Source organism: Diplotaxodon limnothrissa, linkage group LG20 (assembly GCF_057381915.1).
Source record: "Diplotaxodon limnothrissa isolate DT_005_m linkage group LG20, D_limnothrissa_male_GT1.1, whole genome shotgun sequence".
In the NCBI taxonomy this organism is placed as follows: domain Eukaryota; kingdom Metazoa; phylum Chordata; class Actinopteri; order Cichliformes; family Cichlidae; genus Diplotaxodon; species Diplotaxodon limnothrissa.
In genome coordinates, this window is record NC_140615.1 from 26,031,337 (window position 1) to 26,049,060 (window position 17,724).

Consider the following 17,724-nt stretch of genomic DNA (forward strand, 5'->3'; position numbering starts at 1 on the left):
TCGTGGAAAAGACTTTGTGCCAATGTTTTTCACAGTGAGAACACGGGACGTTAAAATGATTTACGCACTAATATTTCAACATTTATGTCACACCCACAAAGTCTGGCAAGAAAAGAAAGGAGGTTGGCTTTTTTTTTTTTTTTTTTTTTAAATATCTGAGAACAGATTCATACCGGGAAACTGTGTGAAAATCCACACTAACACCAATTTTCACCCATACACCTGCCCCAGAGACACACTCAAAGATTACAGTGTATACACACACATAAGCACACAGATGGAGTAAACGGTAAGAGGAACACTGTGGTCTTTGTGCAATGGATACTGAAGAGGAATGAAGGGAGGCGCGGGAATCTATGACCCCCGAATTCCTTTTATCTATTTCCCATCTGGAGCACGCATTGCTATAACAGGCATACATCCATCACGTTCTGGTAAGTATGTGTACACAACTTACCCACAGTGCACAGCAGCAGCAGCACACAGCACACCACAATGGATACCACGATGGCCATCTCGCTGCCGCCGAGCTGCACTGTGGCAACTTTGCGTCGAAAGTTCCCCACTTGCACCTAAAAAGAAAAAGGAAATGACAAATGAAACTGGGTCAAGCTCCTTCAAAAATCGGCCTCCTCCATTGTTCTGTTTTAAGTTTTCCCTTCTCCTTCTATGGATTTTTCTAACAGCGTGACTGTCAACTATATCGCCTCAAGCCCAACATTTACTTTTGTGTTCTTAGAAGCTTATTTAACGATATAAAACATTAAATTCAAAATAAAAAACTTTCAGCTCTTAATCACTGCAAATAAAAATATACTCCCCAAAAAACAAGCTACCTATTCTATAATTATCTGACAATATGTGCATTTTAATATAACGCTTAAATGATCCCATCTCCATCTCACTAGTCCAGAAATTTGATAAAAATGCCCCAGCTGTCAGATCTTTTGAGTCAGCTGCTGGTTAGATGTTGCAAAAAGCCAACTCTAAAGCTGTGCAAGCATGTTGAAATCCTAGCAGATGCACTTAGAGTAGTGGGAATATGAGCAAATGATGTGTAAAGATAATTATAGCAGCCCAAATGAGATAAAATAAAGGGATTGTTTAAAATGGTTTGCACTGATGAAGGAAGAGTGGCGAGAATTAAACCCCACTTCCTGGATAGTTGGCTAGGAAATGAATGGCTGGAGTCAAATTGTTGTCCCTTTTCCTGCACTACATTGTAACCCAGTAAGGTAATATCCAAAAAGGCAAAAAGAAAAAGTTGAAGGCAGAAGTTTGCAGAACACACAGTAATGAGCAGTAGATGCATTAAAACTTTTCTTTGTAACACAGAGTGAGTAGAGTGCAACAGAAGCAGTTCTTAATGAGAACACAAGTTGCTGCAAACATGCACAAGCACATCATTTTTTTCTCCATAGGCACAGGTGCACATATGCAGAAAAAAAAAATTACACACTGTAGATTTTGAAAAATGGTCTCTCGCTGCAACGAGTCACCCAGTTCAGTCTAACCCAGATGTGACAAGAAAAGAACTTTCACTTCTGCCTTCTGATTAGTCAGCAGGGTCTCTCTGGTCCCTGCTCACATCATTCCCGCTCCTTCCCCAATCTGAACATATTTAATGAAAAGAGACGGAGATAAAAAAGCCTCCAATCCTCAGACCAAATCCTTCTTACAGTGGTCTTACTCTAACGGGGGGAAGCTGGCTCACCGGGCTCCCTCATTTTCACATTCCCTCTTGCTCTTTCTGTTCCAGACATTTATTTACTCAGACCAGCCAGAGGAGGCCTTCTTCCAGAGGTTGCAACAGCCAGGCCTGGTGTAATGGAGGGGAAAATGCCATTGTTCCATGTTCCTGTTTCGCTTGGGGTACAAAAACACTGCTTCCCCACATCCACTTCTGCAGCACTTCAGAGCCAAGCACAACACAGGCGTGCAAAAATAGATCTTCCACCAAAAGTAAGTGAAGTAACACAAATGGCCACGAGCTATGCGTCACCCCAACATGTATGCATTTATTCAAATGTGCCAGCACAAAGGAAAATGTACTTGCACTCTGTATTTATGCCCCTGTCAAATGCGCTTGCAAATCATCCTCAGTGCTCGTGTGCAGGAAGCAGACAGCCCACCCATTTGTGTTATGACATCTTATCTGACCCTTGCCCTGACTTTATGTGTTTGCTAATTGCCAGTGTTTATTCTGAGACATCCTGAGAGACAGATGGGGGTGGAGGTTTGCTTGAGCAAGCCACAGGTACACAAGGAGAGACAGACAGAGAAGGAAGGAGAGGCTTTACTTCTATTTTTGTGTCAAAGTGGGGAAACGCTTCTTACAGTTCACCTCAACCGTGGCAGAGAACGACTAACATATGTTTTCTGAGCTATTTCAGCAAACCACTCGCAGTTTGGCTCATATTTAAATATAGATGAATGCTTTCCCCCTTAATAGAGCCCTATCGAAACAGACCAGAACGGATATCTACAGATGGGGAAGAGAGATGGGTAGGAAAAAGAGGGTCTGGTTTTATCAGGACTGCTCAGGGCTTAGCCATGTCTTGATTAGGGCATTTAATGGAGAATGAAAGAACCAGGAAACAAAAAACAAAGACACAAGTGAAGAGTGAGATCATCGCTGACTCAGAAGTTTTTGGGATCAGTGTGAGCAGTCTGTGCAATATATGATAGAAGAACTGATAAAAGATTAAAGACATGAACAACAGTTGGCAAACACATAACTATTTGTTGTGGCACAGAATGACGACTAACCACCCCCAACTGACTACTATTTCATGATGGAATGAGGAGCGACTACAACCCATTTATAATGCATGTAGAGCGGCACACTCACAAATGACTTGCAGAGCACGCATTCAGATTTTTGCAGATAAAATCCGTTTCAGTGTGCATCACAGGTGGTACAGATTCTGACTAAATGCTTGGCTTGAATACCGTGTAATATTTGGTTGAAACTCTAAAATTATCGAGGTCCAGGCAGCAATATTTTCAGCACAAGTCTGAATTGTATATTTGCATGTTATAGTGTTTTACAAGGTTTAATACTTACAAAGACAGGAAGCTCCCTTTCGCTGGAGCTGGATAGTCCGTTGATAGTGCAGTGGAACAGCTGGTCATTGTGAAAAGTGATGTTGCAGGGATAGGAGCCAATCATCACTAAGTATTCCTCCGGCATCAGCTCCAGATCGCTTGGTACTTTCTGTGCCAGAAACGAATAAAAACAGCCGTCAGCCGGTCAGGAGTAAGATAGCAGAGGGGCCTACTTCGAACAAGCGCAGATAACATTCACGAAGAGATTTACCCCACACATACGTGCAGACACATAGGCATTCTAGTGTGCACGCACAGAAACCGAGCCGTGGCAGGCCTGTCATGCAGCTGTCATGCAGAGAAAGGCAGCGGGAAACTCATCCAGTTTGGGCTAGAGTTCAGCTCGAAGCACAAAACATTCCCACTCCCCCTCTCACATGGCCAGAAAAGTTTCTACAAACAAACCCGATCACGGTCATCCCTGTCTGAGCCCAGAATAACATTCTCAGGGCCTTTACAGAAGCCTTTTGAAATAAGATGCATGGACAATGTTTTCCAATCAGTCTAACTCTGCTGCTTCCATTAAAGCCCGGAATTTCACTGCTTAAATAGACGCTCGTCTGATTTTACACATGAAGTGTGATTTCACTGACTCAGGAGGTGTAGCACTTAGCTTATTTAAAAAGCAGCACAATATCTTCCGAGGATCTAGTGAAGGATTTTTAAATGCTTAAAAATTTATAGTAGGGATCAGGAGAACTCACTTTACAGATGGTGGGCACTGAGTTTGAAAGATTTTTATCAGGCATGACAGAAATGAAAGATGTCCTTCACTTCCAATATGGTAATTTCTTGATTTTGAAGCTTGTCCCGTGTTAGGACCTAAGGCTCAGATCACTTGCACAATGCTAATTACATGTTAATCTTCATTACTTCTTCTTCTTGTTGTTTTGGCTGGTGTCTTTAAAAGTCACCATAGTGGATCATCTTCCTCTTGCACAGCAATCCCCTGCATGTTGCCCTACAGTACATCCATGAACCTCCTCTGAGGTCTTTTTTCAACATTCTTTGTTCAGTTTACCCACTATTACTCCTCCATCTCAACATTCCTGCTCAATCTGACCTGTCCCTAATTATTCCCATTATTTAGTAGAGTCTCTCACATATCGTCAAAATATCTGAAACTCTTAGACTAAAGTACCCTTTTTAACATGTATAACATAAAATCTAGTTGTCTGTTCAAGGGTCACGGTGGTTAAGCGGTTAGCATTTTTACTTCAGGTTCGACCCAGGCCGGGTCTCTTCTGCAGGTTCTGCCCATGTTTTGGTTCCTCCCCTACCAAAATCATAATGGGTCCGTGCTGTCTATGTTGGCCCAGAAGACTCATGCAAAATAAATTCTTAATCTGAAATATTTTACTAATCAGTTAATTAAGGGTTAATGAGTAATGCAAGAAACGTCATTCCACCAGAGTTCAATAATAGTTTTTCTAGTCAGGAATGTAGAAACTTCAGTACACAAAGATCAGACACAGATGATTAAATCGGCTGTAAAAAGTCTAGCTGCATTACTTCAAGTACTTTATTTGAAAGTAGAAATCCAGTCAGGAACAGTCAGGAACGAACTGTAATCTTGCCACAGTGAGCTTTACTGTGAAACAACAAAGAAGAATTTTAATATTCATCTTTGGGCACTAACTCCAAGGTTTGTGTATGATTGCATGACTCCTTGTGTTTCTTGTGGTTTTACTTTTTACTGTGTCACAGCCTTCTCTGTAATTAATTTGCTATGTACAGTGTTATTATTACTAATAATAGACTAACCTACAAACAGAGAGACGTACAAACATATGAGCCTTTTTGTATGAAATGGCAATTTCCCTTCAATATAAGAATGACAAGTGAGGAAGTATGCGTGTGTTTATCCCCAGCGTGCTTCCTTGTTTTGATTACACCCTTAGGACACTGTTCTGTCCCCACTGCAGATTGCAGCCCCCTGGGTCTCTGTCAACAAATGCTTCCTTGAACAAACACAACACACACACATCATACACAGACACAAAAAGCATCAAGCTATCACACCAATATGTTTGAGCATATTCTAAGAAATATATTTTTATAACCCCAATATGCACAAGATTTTCACACGGAAACTAATAGAAAAGGCCAAAACAATGGATTCAACAGGCCGAAAACAGAATAAAGGATAACAAAACCCACCCACATTCCAGCTCAGGTTCTTAATATAGGCTGGCTGGCTAACAAGCTCCCTATTAAACAAACACATTTCTCTTCAGCCTCTCTCTCCCATTCAGCTCCACCACGAGTGGAATCCATCTTCCTAAATCAAACAGGAAACAACAAATGAGTCGACCATGTAGATGGGCTGAACCCGGCACACACCGACACATAAAGAGGAAGCTGCGTCGTGTTCAAACTTTCCTGTCTGCGCTGTTAGTATGTGCATTTTTTTACAGTGTCACAGCCAGAAACCCTCTAGGGTGATGAATTCATGCAGACAGGTGCTTAGATAAGCCAGAACGTGGAACATGGGACCTCCAACTAAACAAAGCCCCCCTTCCCCCTTAGACCTGCAACATTAGAAGTCAACACATTACAGGGGACAGAGCCTTTGAAGTGTTTTATATGCCTCTGGTTTATGTGAATATGAATAAAGAAACAGTCAGCTCTGTCGGCTCATAACAGTGGGGGCATTCAGGTTTACAGCAGTGATGCTTTTGAAACCACAAAACAAGCCAGAAAATAGCATCACTAGTTCAAGGAGTAGAGTAAGTATTTCATTTTTTTCAAAGCTCGCCACATAACAACATAAAAGGCCTGATGTCTTCTGATGGTACCTTTAAGTCTGACCAGCTTTTTGATGAAATAAAGTTAAAATGCAAATTATTTGTGTGGAAATGTCTGTAGGGACTGGCAGACTTCTGGGGATTTCTGAGGATCTTTTTGTAGACCAGCACAAAGTGAAGCATGAAAGTGATTGAACAGTGTCGCTCACATTGATGATGAGTGTCAGCTGCTCCCCTGAATGGTGTTTGATTAGCTTCTCCTTGTTGGCGGTGAAGAACTGAGGATCCTCCACATATTCCAAGGGAAAGTGACCTATGTGAGGTTCCTCCTCTTCTTCTTCGTCATCGGTATCAGACGAGAAAGGCGGCCTGTCATTCGTGTAAAGGACTCCATTCAGCAAGAACTGCACTGAGGTCGGCTGGGATTGGTTGGATGGAGGAGAGCGGCAGGCAATTGTGGAGGGGGTGAGCACTTCACACTGCTGTAGAAGGACCAGAGAGGACAACAGTTACTTACTTTGAACCAATAATTTATTTGTGTCTGCATGTTTATGACTACATCACAGGAGAAAATAATTATTTTCTAGTGAATCCCAAGATCCCACACATCTGACTATCTGACTGAAAGCGTCAAGCAAAATAAATGAGGAAATAATTAGGATACTCACTGAATGTCCAATTCCCACCACCTGCATGGTGACACTCTGTACCAGATCAAAACCCTGGCCTGTCACTGTGATGTTCCTGCCACCACTGTGACACACACACAACAGAGAGTCACATCTCAGCTGCGACAAAAAAATGAGTCAAATTCATACTGACATGCAAATACTTTGGGACCCTTCTCCAACACGAGACAGAGACAGGACAAGATAATAAAGCACACCAGTTTGAATACACTGAAAAGCCTCACATGTCCTCAAAAACATGCCACTGCCCTGTCACACTGAAGCTGTGCAATTTAGAGAACAATAGGAAGAAGACACTGAGGACAATATTACAGTAATGACTTATGCCTGTGACTGGGAATGCGAGGAGAACTCCAAAGTATTGCATGTGGAGATTTTTAATCCTTGAGATGTGTGTGGTGGTATACGTACCTGCGGAAGCTCATTTTGGGGTGGATGGAGGTGATAGTGGGGTTCCTCTCATAGGTGTATGTGGTGCTAAGCTCTGGACCCTCACAAGTTTTGTTCTCAAACTCTACACACACTGTTACTGGGTCAGTGTGTGCCTGTGAGGCAGGAGGCATGATGCATTCAATTGTTCGAGCTGTTTTCCTAATAAAAGAAAGAAAAGAAAAACAGGTAAACGGTGTAACCTCAGAACTTGCAATGTCTACAACTGTTTAATCCCCAAAATACTTCCAATTACAATTGAAGTCATATTGGCAGAGTTGCACAGAAGTCAAAAATCTGTTTTGGAAAGCATTAGGGATACAGGTAAAGGTGCTGAATTTTATGCCGGCTTCACTGTGCAGCCTGAATAAATAATTACTGTGTAGCTGCATTTGTTATCAGCTACAGAAAAGGGCGCTATTAATATGGGCAAAGCAAAGAAAGCTATTTAAATCCTTTGTGGTTTATTGGTAAGCATTCAAAGTCACAGAGAGTTTAGAACCACTTGAAATTTGGCCAGCTTAACAAAAGTTGCAGAAACTGCTTGACGAAAGTCGCACTCACTTAGTGATAATGCATTCCTGTGTTGTGTTGACCTTGACTTTAACCTCAGATCCAATGTTAAGGTGTTCCCCATTGATGGTCACTTTGGTTCCTCCAGCACGCAAGCCCCGCTCCGGCTCCATGGACAGTAGCTTTGGGATCTGCATGCAGAGGAAAGATATGGGACACTACTAACAAGAAATCACATTTATCAGTAGAAATCTGACAGCTTCTGTCACTGGAAAAGACAGGCTTAGTAAAAACTGCGTTTGTGCTCTATGATGCCTTTCTTGACAACAAATAAAATCTTTCCTTATCCTTTGAGGTTTAAATATTACGTCTTTACAGATGGGCTGAGACAGCTGCTGACTATAACAATAAATTAGTGAGGAAAACTGTGAAGACAGCCCACGCTGCAGTATGTTAAAGTGCTGCTGAAGCCAACAGGCATTTAAGGCCCAAGTAGCAGGACAGCTGTACTGTACTGCGGGTAAGAAGCAATAATGTTCATGCATACGCATGAGAAACTTCATGCACACGTAATCATACATGCACAAAAGCACCTACACACAAATAAAAAGCCTCCTTGGGCGAAGATGAATATCCCTGTCCGGCTCTGCAGCTACCAGCATCAGCATTCCTGCTCTTTTCAAACTTTTTATCCCCGCTGTGAACCTCGCCTCCAGGGAAACCTCTTATCCTCACTGACAGGATTCACTTCCTCAGTGCACAGGGATGGAGCAGACCTATTGTGTATTTTTGTTTAGGAGGGGGCGTAAGGAGGCAGATGTTTCCGTCAAGAGGTTTGAGGAAGGAGATGCGGTAGAGGCACATATCCTGTCTCCAGAACTGCTTCCCCTTTCTCTCACATCTTCTCCTGCAGTAAAACACCTCCCGACACTGACCAGTTCTGAGATGGATAAGGAAGCTCAGGAGGAGGTCCAACAACAGTCCTTACTATGTTTGTCGTTCTAGATTTTAAAAAAATCCTTATGTATCAAGAAGGGTTTCAAGATTGGGATGATTTCTCTGTGGGATGACTCACAAGGAGATCTGTTTGTAGAAGCTCCAGACATGACAGCTCGTTCCAGCACTGGATTGTAAAAAAAATTCTTTGTCTATAAACAAAGAGAAACAAATGGCTTACATGGGTATTTCCACTGGGTGAATACTCTTAGAGACTGAGAGACTGTGTGGGTTGAGGTCAATTAACACAATGCTGGCCAGCTCGCCTTGTCCGGTGATGAATTCAGAGCAAGGGGACATTCCAACAATCACCATATTTGTTTTTTCTGGCATTCAATGCTGAATGACAATGGTGCTTAGCTTACAGCTCACATGGATGTTTGAAGATTCCCACACACTAGCATTCCTCTGAATCATAAAACGCATCTGTTAACACTTAACTGACACACATGGGGAGGCTTTCCCAGTGGGGAAGGAGCAAAAAAAAAAAGGAGCATAGATGAAGAGTGTGGAGGAAGAGGCAGATAGAACAGAAAGCAAAAACCAGCAGGAGGGTGGATATCTGGAGAATACTCACTAAATATGAGAAGGTCTCCTTTGACTTCCCCATCCCACTCTGCTCCACATCCACTTGGACAATATCGCTCCTGTTATCTGCAGCCCTCCCAGTGACACACACCAGCCTGGGGACAGAACACCACAACAGAGGATCAGTTAATAAAAGAGAACAATATGAATAACAAGCAAAAAAAAAAAAAATGATGCTCACAATTTTAAATCAATAAACTCATTTGAAAAAAAAAAAGGAGTCGCTCAACTCAAATTGCAAGTGAGGGAAACCAATATAAGAATGAAAAAGGAGATCTCGACCTGCTAAACAAAGACACATAATTAATCTTGGGGAATAGTGTTATGAACTAATTCATCAATGCCCATTGCATTTACATAAGGGAATCCAATAAAGCCCTGGGATATCAGATATTAGGGGAAGTAAAGTTCAAAGCTCCTTAGACCAGATGTGTCTAACCACAGAGGAGATTAAGAAGCTGCCGTGGCTTGTACTCTTACCTCCTGGCTGTGATTATACCCTGTGCCATCAGTGCACACTCTACAGAGACGTCTCATATTAATGACATGGTGGTGTACTGAGGCACAGAGACCTACTGTTCTGGGACCTCACTGGGATAAATGTACCAAAGGGGGAACACAACCTTTATCGCCTCAAATGATCTCCTTCCAGCTTGACACCCTGTCGGTTTATTTAGTCAGGTGCCTGCTGCTACAGTGGTTATAAATTCTCAGCTAGCGATATATGATTGACAGAGGAGACCCATGGAATTTACATAAGTGCAGGAGCTGTGCTTAGTGTGGGAGGACCTGGCAGGACACACAGTAGATGCGGCTGGGCTGGGTCGGTCTAGGCTTGGCTGAGGTCAAGCTGTCGGGGCTTTCTAAATATCAAGCCTTAAACAAAGTGACATGTATTCTAGCATATAACAACCCTAATTAAAACAAATTTTCCCCTTTTTTCATAAGCCAGAATAGGTGTTAAAAGGAAACTAAAATAACCTGCAGTACCAACCATCTGTTGATAGCAGGGTCTACATTCATGCTCATTAATTACAGAAGCATCAGGTAAAGAATGCCATTACACTCAAATTACACTCCTCTCAGTTATGTGGCATGAGGGCAGAAGTGCACCTGTTTGGGAAAAAATGCATCGCTTCACATGCTCTAAATTAGAGAGGAAAGAAAAACAAGGACAAACAAAATGAAACATGACTATTCACAGGATCAAGCCTGAGGGAAATAAGAGAAATTGGAGCCTGAATCAGTCTCAACTTGCAGGGTAGCTTCAGGCTGGGAACTAAACTGTTATCAAAACTGTACATCATATTATATGATGTTTGCTATTGAACCATAATGTTGAGGATAATTCTGCACAGCAAAGACACAAAGTCATTTTTTCCTGTGAACTACAACACAAGGGGTTTTCTCAGCAGATAGATGCTATGATGAAGTCAGCCTGTACCATTTAAACTGAAACTAGGTGTGTCTCATAGTTTCAGGAAAGAGTTTAGAATCTTTCATAATCCGAACATGTCAAAAACATTTTAACATTGCCTTCAAACCTGCTCAATCTAAGCTGTCCCTCATCATTCCCATTATTTTTTAGTGCCTCTCACATATTCTAAAACTATATTTAATCCTGAGATGAAATTACCCCTTATAATGTCTATAACATCAGGTTAAGTTGCTTTTTCAAGGGTTAGACAGCATGGTGGCCTCTCTACCTTTGTCTCTGAACCACTCAGTTTGAGCCATCCCGCTCTCATTTCTAATCCTGTATATCCTGGTCACTCCCAATGAAAATCTTAACCTTTCTTAACCGATTCAGTTCTGCCACCTTCAGCTCCTCCTGTTCTTTTGTTATTACTACCATCTTATAACCACACATCATAGCGGGTCTCACTGCCTTCTTGGAAACCTTCCCATTTACTCTGGCTGCTATCCTTCTTTTACAAATCACCCCTGACACTCGTCACCACCCACTCCACCCTGCCTGAACTCTCTTCTTCACCTGTCTTGTACACTGTCCATTGCTTTGGATCCTCTCATTGAACACACTCTGTAATATTTGACTTCACACTGATAAAACACTGTAAAAAAACACCAACAAAATCTTCACATTGGAGAACCTGGAGCCAGGAAACTGCTGCCATTTTTGTTTACAAAAATTTATTTAAACAATTAACAGAATTATCAAAACAGATGTTGAATAATTTGGAATAATTTCCTGTTGATTGACTAATCAATGCAGCTCCACTCGAAGTATATAACAATAACTTCTTATGGCATAATTAAATTTCCACCAATTAACTCAGATGAATTATTTTTAATCTTCTGCTAAATTAGACTCTTGCCAGTTACGAGACAATTAACTTCTCAGAGCTAGTGTGGCAGCAGTGACAGTACTTGCTATATATCCCACAGTGCCAAATGAAACAGTGCAGAAGAAAACTATGCAGCCTCCCGCATACACAATGCATGTTGCAACACTTCCATGTTTAATTTTTAGATATGTACCAACGTGTCCAATGTTCCATCGATGTGCAATCAGATAAAAAAGCATAGAAGTAGACTTTTGTAAGATATGCAGATAATGTGGTGTGTGCATGAGGGTGTATGCTGGATGTGATGTTGATGTGGTGTGATTCTACTCAAAGGACAGGCAGACTCCCTGCAGGAGCGCACAGGGCCTGGGCTGACCTCTGCTCTATATTCCAGCATTGCCCCACTGTGGAGATATTACAGTCGGGAGGGCAACATTTGTTCTAGCACTGAGATGTCTCTAATCATTTCCCTCGAGTGGCTGCAAAATCATCAACAATCCAGTCCGTATGTGTCTGAATACAAGTGTTTTCTGGGGCCGAGCTAAATGGACACAGCGACGGCCACTCAAGGTTCGTATGAAAATGATGAAAAGGAAGGGCAGCATGGAGGACCTGAGCCAAACATCAAGTGAAGCACTTCAATAAATGAGGTGTGCTTAGACTGACTGTGCCATTAATTAACATGTTGACACTGGGTGAGAAGAGCATAGCCTCTCCAGTGCTGCACATTTTCCTTTTGGCACACAGATGTGAACTTTCACCTTTCAGCACACGGGCAGACACCTGTCTCAACAGTCGTGGTAAATGAGGTCACATGCACAGGTGTGTGTATGCTGATGAGTAGGCTGTGTATATGAAGAGAGCAATACTGACGGCTGGCAAGGTCTTATGAATGAGGGGAATTTGAAGCAGACCTTCCTGCTTCAGGGGTGTGGTGTGAATAGCTTTACATTGTACCTCAAAATTAAGTTGTGAAGGTGATGAGACAGGATCACTAATCAATCACCGGAGTGCCCCACAAGGAAGAAGTAGAAAAATGTCTGGTTTCGCATGCCTGCGCGTGTCTGTGCAAGTCAAATGTGCTGACACTGTCAGACGCACTGATGTGTTATGATTTGTCAGTGCCACTTCCAGCAATGACGACGTGCTGTCACAACAACCAGCCTTTGGAGCCAATAAGGAATGACAACATGGGATGAGCTCACCCCGGAGTGAAACGTGATTCGTTGTTTTCTACATGTGTGGTTTGGGGGGAATGTGTCAGGCAGTTGGAGTGACAGGTAAGACCCGCAGGTCACCCTAGAACTGGTCTTAATACAATGATTGGCTTCAGTGGAGCAAGACCAGATAAACAGTTCCATTCAGGGAACATTACAGATACGGAATGAAAGTTCGGATGTAATTGTCGAGTTACTGACTTTTCACTGAGTTCTGCTAGAGTCGGAGTCGGGCTCCTTCTGTCTCCATGGTGACAATGTGACGGTTCCTGAGCTTTGGAGGGGTGGTGATGGAGCCATTTAAAATGAGAAGTGTGCTGCATAATAATATTTGTGAAAATTAGCCTCATGAATGCATGAAAACTGAGCCACACGTGGACAGTGGGTATTTTAATTTCATGATTGGTGGGCCTATATAAAGCAGATCTAATCACTGTCACAGATCTCTGTGATGGTGATTAATTAACAAGAGGAAGTTTATAAACTGCCCCCTCTTGGATTGTCTTTAAATAAAAGTTGGTCAAGCACAAAATAAAAAGTATGGATTTCCTCTGCTGCCCTTGATGATCTATTTCTGTTTCTTTTCTTTGTAGCACGCCAAATAATAGACCATTTTCCACCTGACCTCCTAGACGTTAGAACTAGGGTTATCTGGCCTGGGATCAAAAACTTTTACGTTGCTTTCATTTATACATTTGGCATGTATACAATGAATCCATCACTTTCATATGCTCTGGCTAATCTGTCGGTATCTAGAAATTTAAAACATTTTGCAGAAGAAAAGATAAAACCATTTTCAGTGCATTCTTTTTTCTGAGAATTTGAGGCTCAGGTGTAATTTATATTTCTAGTTGTCGCTAAAATGGCTTCGAGCCTTTATAAACACCTGGAGATCTGCTGGGCAAACTGTTTCTAACTCGTCACCGTGAGATTACCTACATTTCTTTCTTTTTTAAAAAACTTTTGTCCTATTGTGCAAAATTCTTAAGTCTGCCCTTATTTCTTAACATTTTGCTTCCAAGGAACCAAACTATAATGTAATGTTTTTAGCAGGCTTTGTGAAGTCTTCTCTTTACCCATTAGCTGCTGTTTATTCATTTTAACACTGACCTATGAGACATTCAAGCATAAAAAAGCAAAGAGCCTATTTTAAATTGTGTCTTCAGACACTCTGTTACAAGAACTTGGTTGTAAAAATGATTTTTTTTGTCAATTTTTTAAAATTTGAGCTTACAATAATATTGAAGGTAACACAATTTGACAGGCAAAAAAATAATACATTTTCAAGAACAAGCTGATTTCTAAAGCGACGTTAGACAGAAATTATCTGGAAGTATCTGAGAGTGATGTACAGCGTTTCCTTAAAAAATCTGAAGAAACTGAACAAGTAGAGAACAACAGAAGAAGTATCAGGCCTGCAAAATGATTTACAGCAGATGAGCAGCATCTGAAAGTCATGTTCTCAAGAAATAGAAAAAAAAAACAGGACCCAAGAGATGCATCTGGACTTTCAGTTCATTAAGCTACTGTTTGCTGAAGCCTCTCCGGAGGTATACTAGACTGAAAATCAGTGCAACAAATCTCATGAAGCCCATAAGACCGGTTCCAAATCTGAAATTTGGTTCAAATTGTCAAAAATATGTATGGAGGAAGTCAGGAGAGGGGCTCTGTCGTGGTTTAGCCTGTATTTCAGCCAGTAGTGTTACTTACAAAAGTAATCCAAAGAACAGCTTTGGATGTCTTTAAGGAACTATTGGGAACTATTCCTGAAACTATTGAAAAAAATATCAGGAAACTTGCTTAAGAGAGTTTAGGCTGTGGGGGAGCAAAAACATGCTTGTCTCTGGAGTCTTGGACAAAATCAGAATACCTGAAGAGAACCCATGCAAGCACAGAAAGAAAATGTAAACTTTACATACAAAAAGCACCAGCCCAGTCCATCGCAGGGCCAACACAGAGATAGAGACGTGCTAGAGACTTTGTTTCTAATAAGACATTTGCATTCTCACCTATAACAGGTGATGTTTAAAAATGTTTGATGTTGCAGTCGATGTCTGAAAATGGCTTCTGTTTAGATAAATATGCTTACATGAATATTCTTTCCCACCTGGATTAGAGGGTTTTCAATATAGAAAAAAATATTTCCCAAAATCTTTTAAAGCATGGCACCCGTTTACTACTTTTTCATACTTTTCCCAGCTGAAGACATTCCAGTGTAATAGAGGTAGCTTCCACCATCCAATAAAAGTAGGCAGGTGTGACTGAATGATCTGATTTGAGGGTGTTTTAGCACACACAGTGTTCATGTCTGAGATGTCCATGTCAGGAGTCTTTCAGTAACAGTGAGAAATCTTTCCATCACTTGATCTCCGTGTGTGTCTATTTCAGCCTGCCATCCACCTGAACGCTCACCTGCCTGAAATCCTATTAGGTTACCATGACAACACCATGACGACAGGTAATTGTCAGCTATCATCTCACAAGTCCTGACACTAACAATGGTGCATATTTCATCAGGGTTAAAAAAAATAAAAAAAATAAATAAATAAATAAATAAATATATTAAAAAAAAAAAAAAAAGAAAAAAAAAAAAAAAAAAATATATATATATATATATATATATATATATATATATATATATATATATATATATATATATATGTATATATATATAGTTGGTGTACAGGGCAAGAAGTTCAGTTTTGTTATTTCAACATAGCAGATAATGTGAAAAGTAGTTAAATATATAAAAGATATAAACGAGACAAACTGATATGATTGAGCAAATTTACAGGGAGAGGCTGACATACACTGCAAACGTATGAATCATAATTCAGTTATATGTTGTAAAACTTACTCTGTGGAGACAGTGTAGAACTGAGGCAGCAGAGTACAGTTCACATCTCCTATAGAGACTCTCACTGCTTTAGCCCTCCTGCCCAGGTTCCTGCCCTGAACTGTCAGCAGGGTGCCTCCTTCCACTGGACCACTTAGAGGGGAAATCTGTCAGAGACAAAGTGAAAAAAGAAAATATGAGAGGGGAGAAAAAAAAGGCAGTGAAATTGGACAATAAATTAGAGCTCATAAGTAGATTACCGCCCTAAAAACACTCCACTAACGATGGGCGATAATGAATATGACAAAGAATTAGGAGAATAGAGGTGCCGTCTCTGATGCTGACATGGAGTGTGGCACACACACAGAGATAAGGGCCCATGTAAGTGTTCTTCTGCTGAAGACTGAGATCTAATTGAATAGACACACACTTTAGGTATACACACACACAAAGCAGACTCTTAACTGCGGTAGTCTGAGACTCTTCAGCCTCTAATCCTCTACAGCACATGCAAATAAAGAGCAGACTAAGAGCCCCCTTCACATCCCACAAGAGACAGAGAGAGCCGAGGTGTAGAGCACAGCAGAAAGGTGGATGAGTGGGGAGGCAATTTAGGGGACTGATTGTCGAGAGGAAAGTGAATGCTGATGGTGGTGGTGAGAGAGCAAAGCCTCAACAGGGGAATTAATGCACAGCACTATTCCCTTTCATCTGTTTTCCTGTGTCTGCTCTGTCAAATTCCTTAGTCCCATTTCTGCTGTTGTTCAGAGGCATACTCTCACGCATCATTTCAGCCCTCACTTTTGGTCTCTTAACTTTCCATTCTGGAGCCACAGAAAGAAAAGAAGAGGACTGTCACTTCTCCAGTCGCCATGAAAACTCAACTTTCTCAGATAACATCTCCAACGCCCAGACAGAAGCAATCTAGCATCATCTTGCCACTGTAGCATAGCTATCCCAGCAGTGCGCATGCTTTTCTGGATGTCCCTCTGGCTGAGCCGAGGTCACGGTGACCCCTCTGTGTTATTAGCCTGGCTCCGGCTCTATCTGAAACTGAGCTGAAAAATGAAAACAGCACTTCTGTTTGGTCTAGGTGAGAGGACAAGGCTCGGCCCTGCATTCAAATAATTCGAAACCCACAAGACTGACAGCACAGATAAATAAACCATATATTTCCTAGCTAAAATGGGAGGCGGTTGAGAAAAGAGTGAATGTGGTACTTTTATTATGGTGTGAAAACAAACTGTTGGAATCCAGCCCATTACTTACCGTATTTCTGTGAGATTTACACTGCAGGAAATGGTGCAAATGTTTTTGCGGTTATATTAAGGTTTCAGACATTAAGTGTGGCCACCCCGTGTCTACTTACACCAAGTATATATACTTCCTCTAACAAAAACATCACATTCTTTCACGCACATGTAATCCACAAACAGCATATAAATGCTTGTCCGCGCAGTTGTGCACACGCACACTGTAGTATGTCAGACAAACACAGAAAAGCAGCCGGCAATATGCAGTTATTTATTATCACTATGCGTCGTATAGCGCGTAGTGCGTCCCTGCGGTGCCATTGAGACCTGACAGCAACATCAGCTTGCATGCTGTTCATTTACACCTCTTACAAGTCTGTGAGTCCTGATTTACAGCGCAAACTCTGCCAGGCCTCCTGGGAGATCACAGGGTGTGAATGTGCCTCAGCAAAAAGCTCCAGAAGGAAAGCTGGAGCTTTTAAACAAAATTACTCCACATTCTCGTATTCAAATGAAACATGCTCCAAATGTACATGCATGTATATAAACCTGCACCAAACAAACCAGCTACCTAATGAAATCCACATGTTTTCCTTTTCATTTTTTGGGGGGGGATTGTTTTGAGGTCAGAGCTTTCATCTTCCTCTCCTCACTCGACTTCCTCTGCATCAGACTAATCAAGGAGGACGTGAGGACAAAAACAGGAAAAAGCTTCTCACTATACTGTACCCTTCTCCACCCTGTCTTTTGTCCAACTAGCTCTCCATCCTCTCTCCCAAACCATTTAGGTCTCACCCAAGTCCTTCTCTTCCTTTTCTTTTCATGTTGTGAGTGAACTATGTTTTGCAGTTCCTGTTTTGGTTGCCAAAGTACCTCTAATCAATGGATTTTTTTTTTTTAATTCCTTGAACTAGTCTAGGTATGACATGAAAATAAAGAGCCCCTGGAGTTAATAATAAATGTCTCCATTGTCTTACGTCAATGAATTGAACAGAACATTTTTCTCAATTAGGTGCTAAGTGGCAAAGTTTAGGGAATAATG

At 41.4% G+C, this 17,724-nt stretch overlaps 1 protein-coding gene across 1 annotated transcript in view; it reads right to left on the minus strand.

Annotated features, from left to right (window-relative positions):
* Positions 1–17,724, minus strand: part of plxnd1 (plexin D1) — a 74,544-nt gene that overhangs the window by 18,117 nt on the left and 38,703 nt on the right. The window contains exons 13-20 of the mRNA XM_085345629.1: positions 15,451–15,596; positions 9,060–9,165; positions 7,538–7,677; positions 6,956–7,135; positions 6,524–6,608; positions 6,065–6,337; positions 3,068–3,217; positions 458–572 (exon numbers count right to left, since the gene is read on the minus strand). Of these exons, the coding sequence (XP_085201755.1) occupies positions 458–572; positions 3,068–3,217; positions 6,065–6,337; positions 6,524–6,608; positions 6,956–7,135; positions 7,538–7,677; positions 9,060–9,165; positions 15,451–15,596 (1,195 nt within the window). The remainder of the gene's footprint in view (positions 1–457; positions 573–3,067; positions 3,218–6,064; positions 6,338–6,523; positions 6,609–6,955; positions 7,136–7,537; positions 7,678–9,059; positions 9,166–15,450; positions 15,597–17,724) is intronic.